Here is a 19,354-nt window from a genome sequence, read left to right as displayed (position 1 = left end):
CCTACAGATGTAGTAAATGGACACAGTAGGTGCTAAACCTGTTTAGCTAGCTTTGAATCCTGAAGATTTGACAGTGTTGGATCTGTGATCAGGTACTTGTTTGTAATCCATTCCAGAGTTTTCTCCACCACTCCTGGGGACCATCATCTGGTATTTTCACAAACTAGATGGGGAGTAGGATTCATGTTATTTCTGATTTTATTTATTTCTTTAATAGCCTCTTCTCTTTCAAAGCGGCTACCATGAAAGGAGGAGTGATGTGGGAAAGAACAGACAACCAGGGAAAAGGAGTATATCTTAAGGTACCAGAGATGGTTCTCATTATTATATTAAACTGTGTGTCCACAGAAGTCACGTCGTGAATGAAGGTGTATGCATCCAAACTGATGGCAGCCATTTAGAACATTTATAAAAACTGAACTGCACAATATAATCACCTCCCACTGTTCAAGTCAAGTTCAACTACATTTCAAATATCCATAACTGTATCAATAGAAATCAGACCAATCTTCATATGACATTTCTGAATGAGAACTGCCTCAAGAATAAGTGCTAACATAGGTCACTGGACCATGTATATGTCATGTCAGATGAACATAGAACTGAAGGAGATCTAGATGCATATGAATTACAGGACTCATATTGAGGATAATCAAATTAGAGGTAATGGACACTATAAAATAAGGTAACAACAGTCAGTTAAATTATACTAATTTCTTAAGCGATATGAATACAGATTATATTTTGCAATTATAAAGGGTGGGGATGATAATGGAATACAAGGTGTGTCAGAGTCAAGAATTCTAATAGCTATGCAAGTTAGAAACTTTGGGACTACTAAATAATAACAATTAGTAATGGAAATACAGATCATAGCCTTCATTTATCCTCTTCATGTCATGGGAGGACATAAAGAGGATAAGTGAGGAATAATAATAATAACCATCATCATTTCTGATGTCCCAACTTAAGTATTATGTCCAATACTTTTGATGAGTTTGATTACTTAGAAGTATAGAAAGTTTTTTACCTTGAGTATAATATATGTTAAAGATACCAAGTTATTTTAAATATAAACCTGTTTTTTTTACTCCATTTCCCAAGTAAGCAAACAGACAAGTCAGTCAAGTTTGCGCCTGCAAGTGTTGCAAGTCTAGCTGACCCTGCACGTAGTGCAAGTCCAAGGCAACTCGTGGTTGCCTTGGACTTGGGGGGGGGGGGGGAGGGAAACAGGTTTATATTTAAAATAACTTGGTATCTTTAACATACTTCGAAGTAATCACACAATTATTTTTCTACACTACTGGTCAGGGCTATTAGCACTGGTGTGCATGTGTTCTGTGAAAAAAACCCGAGATTTCAGAAGAAAACTTTGAAACAGTGTCCATCTATTATCAACTGACTTTGACTTGTCTTAAAAAAATTTCCCACATCACAGGCATGATTTGAACTCAGCACTCTATTTCTCAGGCAAGTGACAGGTAGCAAAACTACTTGGTCATAAAAGTGACTTCAATTAATAATAATACAAAGTGCCAACATTAAATGTAATTGCATATCTCCCAGTAATTAGAATCTGACATTACAATTACTGAGAGAAAAAAAAAAGAGAAATCGAGAGAGAGAGAGAGAGAGCGAGAGAGAGAGGGCAGCAACAAATATTGCAATGAGTTTTTTTCCATAATCCTATAGCGATTATACTTTTGATGTGTGCACTTTATTCTTTATGCACACTACAGGATAAAATCTTAAGATACAGCAATTTCAAGATTATAAGGTGAGAAGGAAACTGCCTCCATTTAGGTCTTCTTTAAATTTTTTTCTACTAGATTAACTTAAATTCTTGATGCATATGAGTCACTGAATTTTTATCAATTATCTTTCTTATTTAACCTCTCAATAACACAATGAAAAGACATTTGCTTAAAATAATAGAATTCTTTAAAGGAAACTATAAGTCCACAAGGTTAGCCTAGTGACTACATGCTTCACAACCATATGCCTGGGAAAGAAGTGCCCTTGGTTCGATTCCCATAAGTGATGTAAGGAGCTTAAGGATTTTTCTCAGACATAGTCAAGTTAGCAGCTGGGGTGAAAAACCCTGCTGAACGGAAGTGGTCAGCAGGGTTTTTCACCCCAGTTTATCTGGGTTTTTCCTCCCACAAGCAAGCAAAATGGCCCCTCCCAAAGCAGGCAAAAATGAGAGGTATATAGGGCTAGTCACCTTATCCTCAGGACGGGTACAACTTAGAAGTGCTTAAAATAGCTCTGTAACAGGTCAGTAGGCTTAACACATAGAAGAAGAAGAAAGGAAACTATGTATCAAGAAATACTAATGTTGTATATATAAAAACACATTATACACCATTTTTTAAATAAAATTTCTCCTTTGTATGCTATTTGTTAAAAACAAAGATTATTAAAAATTAAAATTACAAAAATTATAGATTACTTGTACAGTGTAGATTAAAATATAACAAACTTACTTTATATTCATTTTATGAGTATGAAAACCAAGATATGAATCTAAGATAAGATTGGTCACTAAATCATCAAATTCGCAAAGCTCTTTGGAAGTCATTCCAGTAGATGGAGTATATCGGGAACTTCCCCGTGAACTCCCTTCCACTACCATCTTGCCTAATTATGACAAAAAATATAGACTAACTTAAATACAACTATAAAAATATCAAAATTGCACATTTTATAAATAATTCCATTCAATTAAAATGCAGGAAATAACATCTTTAACTTCTAAATTTTGTAGTCTTATGTAATTAAATTTTAGAAGGTGAGCGATATAACCCTATGTTGACAAAAGTATTTGGACACCTTATGTGCCATGCAAATTTCAGATCCTACCACATATAAATATTCAGGGAGTATCTGCATAAGTCTGGTAATAAAAGATGGGATGTACTGCATGTTTTGCACTGTGCTGAATGTTGAGATGCTAGGTTCAGCTGAACTGACAGACTTTACTTGGGATGGTAGTTGGGTGTCACATCACTGGTTTTTCTGTCCGTGACACTGCTACTTCTCTCAGTATACGAAATCCACTACTGCTTATGTCATTCATAGATGGAAAGTCGATTGTGCTAATATAGCAGAAAAACACCATGGAAGGACACCGCCACTTACTGATTGAGACCGACAAGCTGTGTTTCAGAATGTTTGAGCATCCGACAGGTCGTTGGCGGTAGACCTTGCAGTCAGCCTGGAAAATGCTGCAGAGACATTTGTCAGTACTAGGACTGCCTGCAGAGAGTTGCATGCCTTTGGTTACCATGGCAAAGCTGCTGTTTAATGCTAAGCAACATTTGGACTGGTGTCTCTCACACTGTTCCTGGACTGTAGATGATTGGAAAAGGGTTTTGTGGAGTGACGAATCACGCTTCCAAATGTTTCACTCTGATAGTCATGTTTAGATCTGGAGATTACCAGGGTTACAGTTCCCGTACAACTGCATCATTCCAACTGTCAAGTTTGGTGGAGACTCAATAATTATATAGGGGTGTTTCAGTTGGATGAGGCTTAGTCCATTGGTGGACGCATCCCAAACCATGACATCTGATGGATACCTGGACACATTGGACAACTGCATGCTTCTGACACTGTAGAAGTACTTCAGCAGTGACACCTTTACATGTTTCAGCATGACAATACTCCATGCCATTCAGCATTGCATGTCCAAAACTGGTTCCCACAAAAACAACACTGAAGTGCAAGATTGGCCAGCTCAGAGTCCAAACCTCATCCCATCAAACATTTCTGGGATGAATTAGAACACTGAATTCACTTCAGACCACAGCAGCTATTATCAGCATCAGCATTGGGATTGCTTTGCATGAAGAATATTCCTGTTGTGATGTATCAGAAATTGGTTGAAAGCATGCCCCGAAGGATAGTTGCAGTCATTCAGGAATGTAATTAAAACACATTTTTATGACCAGAAGTAGGTATCTAAATACTTTAGTGTATATCAATAATATTCTCTGGTTGTAAACATTGCGAGTTTGAATTCCATTTAAAATGCAAACAAACATTTATAAGGATTTTTTCAAATGAAAGTGAGCAAGATAGTGAGACGTGTGGAGATGGCAGGATTCCTGCAGAGTTAATATAAATACATAAACTGGCCAAAGAACATGCTCGCAGATACAGAAATATGTCAGACTATGCAAATGAATTAACTATTAATGAATTTATATGAAGTCAAGCTTGTCACAGCCTTCTGTTGAATGGATCATATATATATATATATATGAGTGCTAGAGACAATTCTATATGGAATATTTTGATGAGAAAAGACTTAATATGTCCATACTCTGTCACACACACACATACCCGTGATATCTATTTGGAAATTTTCTTTCTGTTTGATAAAAAAATTCTTGTAACACCAATTATGGTAAAGTTAAGCATCATATCACAGGTGACAATGAGATAAAACTTACTGGCATGAATGTAAAAAAAAAAAAAATCAAAACTTGATATTCTGAGAAAGAAATAATGTGTCATATGGTTCTATGTTTGAAAACAAAGAAAGATTTAGGAACAACAAAATTAATAAAGTCATATCCTGATTTAATGCTTTCTAGGGATACAAGTGGTTCATACACTTAAACAAGGAATCTGGTATACCAACATTACTTATTGCACCTGATAATGATGCAAAAGCATAAAAAAGTTCAGGCATTCAAATGAAGAGGATGACAAAGCTGAGCAGGGATAGTTTGTTTATTATTAACAGCATCTCCATGGAGTCCAGAGACTCATCGCAGGAGACCTAAATCCACCATCATATACACCAATCCTATCATACCTCTCCTTGATTTCATTCACAATCAGGGAACTCACTATCAATTCTGGCAATCTATTCCACTCATCCACCACTCTCCATACAAAAAATTTGGTCACACACCTACTAGTCACACTCTTACACAACTTCCATGGATGGCCCTAGTTCTCTGAGTATATTGAAAAATTTTGCTTGCATCAATTTTATAAAACTCTCTTACTTTCTTAAAAGGTTCTATCATGTCCCTTCCCCCTTTTCCATCTATCAACTAAACTTTGTAACTCACAAACCTTCAACTCTATCCTCACAGGGAGTATTCCACAGACCTTTCACTATCTTAGTCACTTGCCTCTGAATCCTTTAGACCACCTCCTGGTCCACAAGAAACCCAGGTGACCAAATCTGTATGCAGTAGTCAAGAGGTAGCTGAATCATCACCTTATAAAGAGGGATAATAACTTCCTTATCATTACTTGTTAACATGTTTTTCAACATCCAAGTAATTCGTTCAGATATTTTACCAACTTTTGCAATATGCCCTCTGAACTTCAACTCTTTGTCCACAATTATCCCCAAGTACCTAGCCTCATCAATTTCCTGCAAACTAATGCCATCAATATGATACACCATATGCAACCTTTTCAACCCAAAATGTATAAACTTACATTTTACAACAATAAATTGACAATCATTATCCTTTGCCCACAATGCCAATTAATTTAAATCATCCTGCAGGTTATCTACATCATCTTCATCAATTATTGCTCCCCCCCAGTTTTGCATCATCAGCAAACAACTGAATATCCTCTCTTCAATCTTTCCATATATCAGTGAGATACAAATTAAAGAGTAGTGGCCCAAGTACTGAACCCTGAGGTACTCCACTGGTCACCAGCATTCTCCTAGACTCCATCCCACCATATACTACTTTCTGGTGTCTGTCCATCAGCCATCCTCCCTATCCATGCTACTAGCCTCATATCGATTCCCATCCTCTCCAGTTTTTGTAATAGTTTTCCATGTGGTATTCTGTCAAATGCATTGGCAAAGTAAAGCAGTATCATGGTGTAGCCATTACCTTTAACTAATTTTGCTGTCACTTTATTATAAAATGTGAATAAGTTACTAAGACAGGACCTACCTTTTACAAAGCTGTGCTGCCAATTACAAAGTATCACATCCCTCTCCACCCACTGTTGTATTTTATCTTTCACCAACTTTTCCAATACTTTAACAACTACTCCAGATATATTAATTGATCTGTAGTTTGCTATCTCTGTCTTGAAGCCACCGTTATGAAATTACTATCTTACCCTCTTTCCACTCCCTTGGAACCCTGCCAGAAATTAGACTTAGATTGAACAACTTCATCGGAGAAAATGCCAATTCTTTCGCATATTCATGTAGTACACGGACTGATATCATCCAGTACCACTGCTGTGTTCAGATTCATATTTTTTTAATATGCTGAACACCTCCTGGTTCATCTCTGCAACATCAGCAACTGTAAAATCTCCACCTGGATGATACACCTTTGCAAAATGATCACTCAACAACTCAACTATTTCTTTTGGTTTAGTCACGTTCCTACCTTGAGAATAGTTTAAAGTCATTCTACCATAGTCATTTTTCCTCTTACTTGCTACATAACGAAAAAACTCTTTTTTGGTTTTCTTTGGTCTGTTTGGCTAATCCTCTCTCATAGTTTGATTATGCCTTCTTTATCATACTAGTCACCCATCTTGCTTGCATTCTGTACTGCTCATCAGCATGCTGTACACTATTTTCTTTATATTTCCTCCATAATGTTTTCTTTTTTTACAACTCTTTCTTTATATCCATACTCATCCACTTAATTTCAACTTGGTTTATCCTCCTGACCTTTGGTATGCAGTCTGATACCGCAACCTTCAAGCAATCTCTGACAACTTGCTATGCACTACTGACATTTGTTCCTTGTAACTTCTCAAGCGATGGCACTGTTCCAAGATTGCTCTGAGTATCTCATAATCACCAGCCTTATACTTGAACATAAACCCCTTCTTGACAGAGAACTCCACATGTTTGGAAACTTCCCAGAACAAGACAGCATGGCCCACCTTGGTTATGGATACATTTTCTGATGCTATTATCAGATCCAGCACCTTCAAACCCCTTGTCCCCTCTATAACATGTTGTTTCATGTAATTATCCTTAGCAAACGTATAAATTCCACTTTCGTCTTGCTATATCCCTTTTCCTCCACTGAATCGATGTCCCATAGTTAAAATCTCCCATAATAATTGTTCAGTCTATACTCATTGTGCTGATTTGCCAATACTGTCATACCCTGACTTACGTGAATCCGGAGTTACGTGGTTTCATATATGTACATATTCCTATCCTGCTTCACCACTAATTGTATCTTTCCGGTGCCGGCGGCATTCGGCAGTGTCACACATGCTGTGAACAAGCACTGACATGTTTCGCGCGGTCTCCATTCATACACGATTTTTATAGTTTACAAACCTTGCGATTGTTTAATGTTATGTTCCTGATAAAAATTTTATCACATAAAAAATAATAATGTTGTCCAAAGGAAGCAAGTCCGATTCTTCTACAGCTAGCAAGAAAAGAAAAACATTGACTTTGGAAATAAAACTCAACATTATTAAGGATTTTGAAGGTAGAATGAAAATTTGTGAGCTAGCAAAGAAGTTTGATCTGCAGGAATCCACAGCAAGAACAATCATAAAAGAATGGTTTACAGATTTTGGAGGACATAGACTCTAACGAGGAACAAATTGTAGCCACAAGGTAAGGAATAAAAAAATCATTAGCTTGCTATGAAGAAATTTTGCGTGACAAGAAAAAGACATTATGCCATCAGAAAAATCTATTAGATTTTATGAAACCATCGACATTGAAATAACTTTCTTTTTTTTATGTACGAAAAACTACAATTATGATTATATTTCTTAAAAAATATAGGTGTTTTTGTAAACCTTTGGTCCCAATTAACTAATATTTTGTATGTTTGTATGCAAAATTATACCCGAGTAACGCAAATTCGACTTATGCGCTTTTTGTTGGTCCCACCTACCGCATAACTTAAGGGTATGACTGTACATGGCATCTTCCTGTGGACCTCTTAGTCTATAGCAGCACCCAACGACATATTTTGTCTTATTTGTCTCTATCCCATACACAACAAATGAACCATCTCCCTCATACCTAATATCCTCTTTAACTTCTAATTTTGTTGATTGTATTCTGTAGCAATCATCAGCAATACCCCACCACCTGTCCTGTTCTTTCTATCATACCTGAAAATATGATACCCTTTGCATTCTATCCCTGTAATAACTATATCATTTTCAGTCAAAAAGTGCCAAAAACTCCTCGCTCTCATTCCTGATACTTTTTCTATTCATATACATGCATTTTAATGTCCCTGTATATTCACAGTTACCCTTCTGTGATGTCATTACCAACTCCATTTAGCATTGCATAATCATTACTGTACCCATGCTCAATTATCACAGGGATGGCCAAACACATGCTTGATTTGATTCCTATCAGGGATAACAAGGGATATACAAGACCATTCATCCATGCAAATGTTTATTCTACTGAATAAACTGCATACCATTCCTCCTGCACAACCATTCCTCACTGATAATTATGGCCCTTCTTCTCAGTTCTGTCCTATCATACTGAGGCAGTAGCCTTGATCATCATCATCACCAAATTCCTGGTATATACTCTCAAGGGGTGTACAGGATATGATAGTACTACATGAAAAATTTATATCATTACTAATTTCCTATATTATCAGACTTCAATATTATCAGATCTTACATTTCTGTCTTCTAAGGCACTTTTTACTGTATCAATCCACCTATATCTTGGTCTTCCTCTGGATCTTTTTCCTGGCAGAGAACACTTGTTTTGCTAATCTTTCCTCTCCCATTCTGTTTAAGTGACCATACCACTTGAGATTAGCTCTGCTAATGCATTCGTGGATACTGACAATGTCAAGTTCTTTCCAAATATATGACCGTTTTTAATATGATATTGCCATTGATGCTATCTCTTCATGCCCTAATCTTTCAGGACTCTCATACCTGCGGTCTCTAGTCTATGGTCAAGTGTTTTATTTCTAACCCAGCTCTCAGATCCATAAGTTAAAACTGGTTTGAACACTGTCTTGAATATAGCTAATTTAGTGTTCCGACTAATTTCTTTCTTATTCCATATAAATTTATTCAGTTGACTTCCTACCATACCAGCCTTATTGATTCTGTCGTCTATTTCCATATTTAATTTACCATAAAATCGTGCCTAAGTAGCTGAAATGCTTTACTTGTTCTATAGGTTCTTCATTCACAATGCAGTTGACATTTTCAATGTTTCTGCCTATTTTCATTGTCTTTGTCTTTTTATTGCTGACCTTCATACCATATCCATTACAATAGTTATTCAATTTAGTCAGGAATCTTGCAGACTTGTAGCGGATTTATTTTGAAGTATAACATCATCCACATAAAGCAAAGAGCTGACATTAACATCTCCAATTTTGATATCAGTTTTAATACCACTTTCTTTCATAATGTGATCCACATAGATAATGAATAAGGGACGGGATAATGTACATCCTTGTCTGACACCAGATTTAATATTAAATCACCTTCCTGCACTTCCTTCAATTCTAACTGCTGACTTACAACTCAAATAAAGACTAAGTATTGCTTGATATAATGTCCCATTGACAACCATATAACTGTAGCATTTTGAATAGCTTCTCTCTCTTGGCACCTTGTCATATGCCTTTTCCAAATCGACAAAACTTAAATACAGATCTCTGTTATATTCCCATGCTTTCTCAACTATTTGTTGTAAAGTGAAGATCTGATCCTGACAGCCTCTATTTGGCCTGAATCCAGCTTGTTCTTCAGCAAGCTTTTCTTCCACAATTCTTCTCAACTGTTTCTCAAGTATACTTGCATAGATCTTGCCAGGAACACTCAGTAGGGAAATACCTCTGTAATTCTCACATGCAGTTTTATTTCCCTTTTTATATATGAGTACTATGAGAGCTCTACTCCAATCACTGGGAATTCGTCCCTCTGTCCAGGCTTTCTGAACTATGCAGTGCAGCTGCTGCAGGACTCTTATACCACCATACTTCAGCATTTCTGGTCGAATATCATCTACTCCTGCTGCCTTTCCACATTTCAAGCCTTTGATGGATTTTTCTACTTCAAGTATGGATATGTATTCCTGACTGCATGCCTGGTCAGTGTTTTTTACCACTGTGATGTCATCATTGCTCGTTTCATTTAGCAGTTTTTCAAAGTAATTACTCCATACTTCAAGGATATCCTTTTCTCCCGTTTTCATGTCACCTTTATCATCTCTAACTCCTTTTACAGCACTCTTTCCTCCATTGCTAAGCTTCTTCAACAACCTCCAGAGTATTTTGCCACCTTCTTGATATTTATTTTCTATATTCTTGCCAAATTCCTCCTATGACTTTTGTTTAGCTAGTTTTACACAGTGTTTAGCTTTCTTACATTTGTCTCTGTATTCTCCAAGAGCACAAGCTAACTTATTTGCCAGGAACTTTTGATATGCTTTCTTCTTTTCCTTCACTGCCTCTTTAACTTCCTGTGTCCACCATGGAGTTCTGATTTTTCTATCCTGGCAGACAACCTCACCACATACCTCTCTGGCTGAATCAATCAGGGTTTTTTTCAAGGCTTGCCACTGAATCTTTAAGGTTTAGATCCTGTTCTCAAACCCTTTCATTTTTCCTTCAATAATCTCTGTGTATTTTAGTCTACAGCTTACATCTGAGAGCTGCTCAACTTTTATTTGCTTTAAAACTTTCTTACATGTTCTTCTTTTCAATATGAAATTCAATTTTATCCTGCTCAAGACTAAATAGTGATCACTTCCAATTTCAAATCCTCTATACACTCTGGTGTCCTGCACCAGGGAGAATACATCACTATCAACAATAACATAGTTAATCAGACTTTTCTTATTTCTTGCCTCTTCTCTCCATGTGAATTTGTGCACAATTTTATGTTGGAACATGGTGTTAGTAATAACCAGTCCATGTCCTGAGCAGAAATCCAACAGATATTTGCCATTATTATTAGCTTTGCTCTTTTCTCCAAATTTTCCCAAAATATTTTTGTATGTCTCACAATCATTCCTACTCTGCTATTTAGATCCCCAACAAGGACCAACTTTTCCTTTTTCATTGTGTCAGTAGATTTCTAAAGCCTCAAAAAATTCCTCCACTTCTACTTTAGTAGAACCTTCTGTGGGACCATAGGCACAAATAAATCTCATTGTCCAGTTCCCCATTCTCATATTTGCCCACAACACTCTACTTGAGTCTAGTAGTAAGACTTATGTAGTAGTAATGTAATGTAGTAGTAGTAGTAGTAAGACTATGATCCAAATAGAGCGTGGAATTCGCAACCTGCCTAACCACATCGCCAACAACATGAGACTGGATGTAGTCGGTGTTCTCACTAAAGCCAAACCTCCAAAATCCAACTTATCCAAAAACGAATATACAGCCCTACAAGAATTAAAAAACAACAAAAAAATAGTAATCACCAAAGCTGATAAGGGAAGCGCCACTGTGGTACTTAACCAAAAAGACTACAAAGGTAAGCTAAATTCTTTAATACGAGACCGTACTACTTACCTCCCCATTGAATATAATCCGACCAACTCTCAGATTAGAACTATCCACAGTCTCCTTAAGAAAGTCACTTCTTGGCCTGTGGAAGTCACCAACAAACTTAAACCTTATAACTCTAGACCCCCCCGATTATATGGACTCCCAAAAATACATAAACAAAATGTGCCATTACGTCCCATAGTGGATGGCATTGATTCCCCCACATATAAATTAGCCAAACATTTAGCCAAAACGCTCACACACTACACTGGCAACACACCATCACACATAAAAAACTCGGCCCACTTTAAAGCCAGTATAGAAAACCTCACACTCCAACACACTGACATAATGGTCAGTTTTGACGTCTCCTCCCTATTCACTAATGTCCCACTCAAAGAAACCTTTGAGCTCATCCAAGCCAAGTTTCCTCCCGATATCTCAGCCCTACTTCAGTTCACAATGAACTCAGGCTATTTCGTTTGGCAAGGAAAGTTCTACAAACAGATAGAGGGGACAGCCATGGGTTCACCACTTTCCCCACCCTTGGCCAATTTCTTTATGGAGACATTTGAAGAGAAAGCCTTAAACTCCGCCCCACAAAAACCCACTATTTTGCTTCGTTATGTGGATGATGTGTTTGCTATTTGGCCACATGGCTCAGATACACTCCACTCCTTCCTAACACACTTAAACAACCAACATCCCAGAGTCCAGTTCACCTTAGAAAAAGAGGAAAACAACACCCTCCCCTTCCTAGACACTTTAATCACCCGCCAGCTTGATGGATCCTTGGTCTTCTCTGTTTACAGAAAACCCACCCACACTGGCAGATACATTCACCAGCAATTCCACCCCCCCCCCTCACAACAATATGGGGTGATAAAAACACTATATAACAGGGCAAAATTAATCTGCTCAGATGACAAGGACTGACTATGGAACTAAACCACATCCTCAACACTTTCTTAGCCAATGGCTACAACCCCAAAAAAATCCAAAAAATACTAAAACCTGTAAACCACAACCCCCCTCCCCCCCTCCACAATAAAGACTACACCAAGTCTATCACTATCCCCTACATCCAGGGCACCTCTGAAAAAATAACTAATATCCTCAAAAAATATGACCTTACTTCCTGTTACAGACCATATAAAAAGTTGGCATCCCTTATCCGCTCTACTAAAGACCAACCACTTCCCCTAGACCTGCCTGGTGTATACCAGGTCCCTTGCAGCTGCAAATTGTCCTACTTTGGCCAAACAGGCAGAACAACAAATATCAGGATTTCAGAACACCAAGACTACATCCGTTTTCACCAGTACAGCCGCTCTGGACTGGCAGACCATACCTTAGATACCCACCATAAAATTCGTTGGAAGAAGACAAAAATAATCCATTGCAGCAAGTTTAAATACGAAAGACTATTCAAAGAATCTTCAGCAGCTCTAAAAAACATTCCTAACCTCAACAAATTTGGGTGCATGAAACTGCCCCAAATTTGGGAGACTTTCATTCTGAGAACTTCAGCCCAACTGCCAAGACTACCAAATCAGCCCGCTAGAGGGCACCATTAGGACTTTAGGAACAAAATTAGTTCTTATTTTCTTCCTCATTTGCTTTGTTAGTTCCTTAGTGCACATACCAAATCTTTATGTTCCCGAAGATGGCAATGTGACATTGCCGAAATATAGAAGTGATTCATTAAAGTTATCTTTAATTTATTTACTTTATATGCGTTGTCAATTCCGTAAATTAATTACCAGTTAACTCTACTTGAGATTGACTGCAATTCAAGAAGATTAGCCTTGTATTTTGTGTTGAATACTATAGCTACTCCTTTTCCTTGATTGTCATTGCCTGAATATAACATTTTGTATCTATTTCTCAGAAAGATCTCACCAGTTTTGTCTTTTTTGTTTCGGTCATCCCTATTATGTCGATCTGGTACTTATCTAATTCCTCAGCTAGCTCCATTTCTTTGCCATTCAGGCTTCTTATATTGATAGTACCGATCTTTAACTCTGGTGATGTTGAGTTGGGGTTTGTTTTCAGATTTGTTCCAGTAGCTGACTTTTCGCTGTTCACCCTGGTTTCCTGGCAAAAACAAGTGGGCCTTGTTTAACCAGGCGACGCCCAAGCCGGCATGAAATTTTGTCATGTCGTACCATCATTTTTTATTTTGGTTTAACCAATAAGAATACAATTTGATTGGCTAAATCCCAAATTGCCAGCCCATCCTCGTTTGTTCAGTATCCAAGTAGATACCCAACAGGGTGCACCTCGAGAAGGTGAGGATTGGACATTAGGTCAGAAGCCCTGGTCAGTTCTCCGCATTCCTTTAAAGGCTATGTGGAAGTCTCCTCTCAATTATACAGCTTTGACCCTTAAGCACCCGAGCATCCAATAACAAAAATACACTCTAACGATCTCTTCAAGCTGCTTTTCTTCTTGTAGATGATACAGATGTAAATGCTCTTTACTCACCATCTCCCAATCATTACAGTGCGCAGATATTTCCTGCTGCAACGTACTGTTCTAAGCATGTTATTTTAACTTGGCGATTACTGTTTCACAAGATGCAACACCATATGATGTAGTTTCTCAAGACATCACAAATCAATAAAAGCGTTCTGATTAAAAACAACACAGTTAGGATATAATTGTCAGTATTTCTCAAAAGCAGCTCCTATGTTGCCCTTACATAAAATGTAAATGAACTGGATGTTAGCATATTTCTTATTTGAAAACTTAGTTAACACTAACAACATGTTAATAAATAGTTAACCCAATACACAATATAACACTGTTTTCAAGCAACTAGAACACTTGTGAGAACCAGATCAGGATATTTGCAGCAGTCACTAGTGGCCACCTATATGTAGCACTCTCGTGTGGGGCTGATAATTCGTATTAAAAAGCTATCCAGCTGTCTAGAATCAGATCCACGTAAACAAATATTTTTTAAAAAAATCACTCGAAGAATCAATCCTAAAGTTGGGCAGATTCCTGCTGGTATACTTTTGTTGGATTCTGATTATGTAGAGATTAGAGTAATTATTATTTGGTTCAGAATCCAACATGATCTTCCATCACAATGGCTACATTTGTAAATATTATTTAATGTATATAACTTATTTTAAAATTTAATATTCATATAACTACCTTAATTTTGTCTAATATTTAATTATTTAATCAAAGATATATGTATTAATAATGAAAAGACTGTATTAAATATTAATAAGTTATTTTATTTATTGTTATGTCAATATTATAGGAATTTGTATCTGATAAATTAACTGCGCATTAATTGAAATATAAATATTCTTTATTTATTCCTGTTTGTGAAAGTTTAACGTTATGCAATAGCTCAATTTTATTATATTTTGTTTTGTTGTCATGGAGACGCATGTAAGTAAGCGAGCGCGAGAATTGGAACACAACGTGAGGAGAAGGTTTATTGAAAAGAGTTTTAGATCACGAGAACAATTTAGGGGGAAAAACAGATATATAAGCGACGAAAACGCTGGAATTATTAATTAATTAGGAGATGAGAGATTTGTTAGAGAGAGATTGGCATTAGGTTGGAATCGGGCATTCGGGAATCACAGTGCGATAATAGTGAGTCGGCAAGTCACTCGAGCAGCTATATAAATTCTACTAGTCGAGAGGCGGTTAGCTAATAAGTTGTAGAATAACAATTATAGCTACGGAAGACAGCTGAGTGACTACTAAATAGACTAGCAATACTTGAGTTGAGATATAATTCCAGTGCCGACCTTTCAAAGACATACGGAACCTTGAAGCAAAGTACGAAGTTACTAGAGAATAGTACAGGCTGTAAAATTGGAGTTTACCGTTAGCTGTGTTTGGAATTATAGTGCCTAAAGAATTAATTGAATGCCAGAGGAATGAACAACTGTGCTTATAAAACCTAAAGTTAAGGAATTATTGTATTGCTTTATTTCATGAGTGATCGGTAGTACTTTATGCAACAACGTTTGTTTATGTGTATTGTGACCGATGATTAATTCAGTTATTGCTTAGAAGAATTATTTTAATGAGTGCCGTTTACTGTTCAAAGTGTTTACAGTTATAAAAAGTGTTTACGTATAAGTAAATGAAGAAGAAAAGATTATCGGTAAGATTATTCCAACCTTAATATTTCTGTACAGAGAAGTGTGTGAGTTTCATCTTAGAATTCCCTGATACTAACAGTAACTACTGTGGAGAACTAGCCGAAGTGTAAAATTAAAAGTGATTGTTTGTGAAGAAGTGTTACTGAAATTTTTATTGTATTTGGAATTTAAGGAACTATGAGAAGACTGTATAGTAGAGATAGCAGAATTACCATTATCTGAGTTTGCATGATTGTATTGCCAGGAAGGCTGAAGTGTTTCTAATAACTTAATTAGTGATTTGAATTTAAGTGTAAAATTTGTGATTCTAAATTAAATGTTTGTTTTTGTTTATCTAAAGTTCTATTTTGCCTGAATCTCTTTTACTGCACCATTCATAAAATATTCGAACCAAAGCGGGTAAATTAAGTAAGTCAAATATACTCGGCCAGTATATATTTTAAGGAGAAATAGTTGAAGGTTGATTTTTCTTCAATTCTTGAACTAATTCAGATATAGAGTGGCGCAGTCTTTAAATATAAATTTTCTCTATATTTGAATTAGAAATCAACTCACAACTTATCAATTAGTTAAGAACATCGTAATTGTAATCATGTCGGATCCAAAGTATAGATTAAGAACAAGTAGGATCCAACACTTTGTATGTGCATGTATGTATTTTATCACTGAATTGAGATTTTTTCTTTTTTTCAGAATTCAATATCAATAATACAGACACTAAAAGAAAATGTCCTGTCCCAATAACATATTAGGATCAAATATAAAAACAAAACAGAAAAAAAAAATGCTTATATAGCTCAACTGTTTCTTAACTTCTTTCAAATAAAGATTATTATTTTTTGTGCTGCTTTACTTACTCTTTTATTTTTAAATAAAAGCCAATTTCAAGATATTTTTCCTGAAAGTAAAGAATGCATTATCGATGACAGCATCACCGACAACTGGACCTGAAAGTAATATAATACTAAATTAAAACATAGAAATCAATGAAACTTAGTTTTTTGGAACAAAGCCCTCTTTCTTAGCATATATTTATATTGTCACTCTCTCTCTTTATTTAACATGTTCATGCTAGGATGCGTGTCATGCCTTATGATGTACAAGTATAGCAGGAAACACATCCCGGCATGAATGTGATAAATGAATATCTGTCAAAACACTAAATTAACTTATATGACATCCAACTTTCTAGTCATATGACATTCCAATTATGACTTAGTTCAGTGCAACATTTTGATAAATTTGATAGAGAACTGGATTTTGATATCACAGAAAATATAGGATAGGGGCAAAATGGCTCAGATTTTGCTAGAATTCTTTTTTTTTCCCTTTTTCTTTTAGTGACACAGCAATGATTGTAATGAAATTATGCAAAACTTTACCACTGTTTAAAGTGGTTTAATGGAATGTAAAAACTGGTATTTTAAAAAAACAAGCTTTGTTCGCATAAGAAATCTAGTGCAAGTTTTCTGTGAACTAGTAACTTCATTACGGTTAAGTCCTCTGCCTTAAAGTTGTGTGGACTGCAGCTAAAAAACAAACAAACAAAATTTAAACAATGTCAAAGCAATGAAAAGATATAGGACTAGTGAAAAGAAAACAGTGCATTTTTTCATTCCATTATTGCAATCAAGCCAGTTCTAAGAAAATCCAGGAGTGAATAATGATATTGATGGCAAAATCATATTAAAACTAAGGATATTAGAGCTCTCCAAGAACAGACAAGGTGATATAGTTATTTTAATTATTAACTCACGACATCACAAGAACAGAATAATTATGACTGAGCAGCTTAATAATTATTTATTAACTGCTGATACTTTACTAGATGTCAAAACCAACACCCTTTGAAGAACAAAAACACCTGTCAGAGAACACATAAGCACTAACATTTAAGTAATCATAAAAACAATTTAAAATTGTAACAGACACAAGAACTACCATAGTTGTGTTATGTGACAGGTGGTTTCTCCCCCTCCAAGGTTAGTGGTTGATTAGGAATTTACTGGTGCAAGGACAGCAAAGGTTATACTGTACAAAATCAAAGGTGACAGCAATACTCAAGGCTGCACTCACAGTGCCCATAATTCTATTTCTATACTACTTATGAATTAGCAGTCACATAATGTGGGAATACCCTATATCTCTCAGGAATCATGGCCGCTGTGAGCGCAAGGCAAACAAAATAGTGCTCGGGCGGACTGAGCGCTACTTTGTTTGCCCAGCCGGGAAAGAGGAGATCATGGGTATCAGGTATTGGCAATCACTGCACATGTTCAGCCATAATAAGTCATATGCAATGCGTACTATGTATTCTCAAATCATCTACTCAACTCGCCCCCCCCCCCCCAACCAAGATTAAATCCTGAGTGCACCACTGTTTTATGCAAACTAACTTTTAGTAGGGAGAAATAGTCTACAAAGGAATTAACTTAACTAGATAAGATACAATCTCCTGGTTGAAAATAAAACTTTTTTTTATTACATTCACTGGAAGCCACAAGATCAAATAATTGATAGTTTATGAGATGATATTTAAAAATGGAAAAAAAAAAAAAGTGTAAATGTGAAAAAATAAAATAAATAAAACAACAATTTTGAATGCATTTCGAAGAGCTGAAAATTGAAGTATTATCTCTGATAACTTGGCCATGGCGAGTGAATTTCTGGAGCCCTGTATATCCAAAATTTAGTTTTAAGCAGTACCTAAATGGTTAGTATTGGCATCACTTCTCTATTCATCAATATCTCCCTTTCTGACACCATAACTTTACCTAAAAATGTCCCTGTCCCTAACATCAGTGATGTCATCAAATTTTACCACCCATACCAGTTAGCTCACTTGGAAGGATGCCATAAACAGATAGAGAGACGTAGCAATGGGCTCTCTCTTCTATCTTCCCCCCCCCCCTCATCCAATTTCAAAATGGAGTATTTTGAAAAACATGCCATTAATATTGCTCTTCTCAAACTTCTATCTGGCTACAATACACTGATGTGTTCTACATTTGAGAACGAATCTAATATATCTGACCATATGGCTCTGATATATTAGACTCATTTCTCATACACCTCAAGAGCCATCACGGAATCCAGTTCACTATAGATGGAATATAACAGCCTGTCTTTTCTAGGCAATTTAATCACCTTTCCAGAATTTAATCCCATTCCAGAACACCTCAGAAAGTAGCTAAATTTTTTTTAAAGAAATATAATCTTTACACTGCTTTCAAATCCCCTATTATGAAGCTGGCTGTCTTTATCTCCTTATGTTTTCCTAAAGATCAATTCACTCCCACTTCAAAAAAAAAAAAAAAAAAAGAAAAAAGAAAGAAACACACACATACACACAGTTGTCATAGTTCCTGGTGTGTTATGTTCCTTGTTCTTGCAACTTACATTATTAATTATATTATAGACAAACTAGAAGATCTGCCATCATCCATCTTAAAGAACACAAGAAATATATCCAATGCCACAATTATGGCATCAAGTCTAGTCAACCATGCCTTGCATAGAATAAAATGAAATATACTATGCATCACAGCATCAAATATAAACATGAAAGACTTTTTTTTTTGAATCTGAAGAAGAAAAAGATTAATAAATATGGCTGCGTGAAACTTCCCAAAATTTGGGAAACTATAATTTTTAGACATCCTGCTCAACAACCAAGACTGCCTACCAGTACTATATCCGAAATATGATGAATAAACAGTGGGGAGAGTTTGC

At 36.1% G+C, this 19,354-nt stretch overlaps 1 protein-coding gene across 1 annotated transcript in view; it reads right to left on the bottom strand.

Annotated features, from left to right (window-relative positions):
- LOC150105951 (uncharacterized) overlaps positions 1–19,354 on the bottom strand; it is a 138,633-nt gene that overhangs the window by 86,164 nt on the left and 33,115 nt on the right. Inside the window, exons 4-5 of the mRNA XM_090394440.1 lie at positions 16,480–16,569; positions 2,487–2,640 (exon numbers count right to left, since the gene is read on the bottom strand). Coding sequence (XP_090250566.1) covers positions 2,487–2,635 — 149 coding nt within the window. The 5' untranslated portion in view covers positions 2,636–2,640; positions 16,480–16,569. The remainder of the gene's footprint in view (positions 1–2,486; positions 2,641–16,479; positions 16,570–19,354) is intronic.

The sequence above is a fragment of the Typopeltis vanoorti genome, chromosome 6, assembly GCF_054136105.1.
Source record: "Typopeltis vanoorti isolate ZY-2024b chromosome 6, IOZ_Tvanoo_1.0, whole genome shotgun sequence".
Classification (NCBI taxonomy): domain Eukaryota; kingdom Metazoa; phylum Arthropoda; class Arachnida; order Uropygi; family Thelyphonidae; genus Typopeltis; species Typopeltis vanoorti.
Note: the sequence above shows the minus strand (reverse complement) of the source record. Positions and strands in the feature narration are given on the sequence as shown.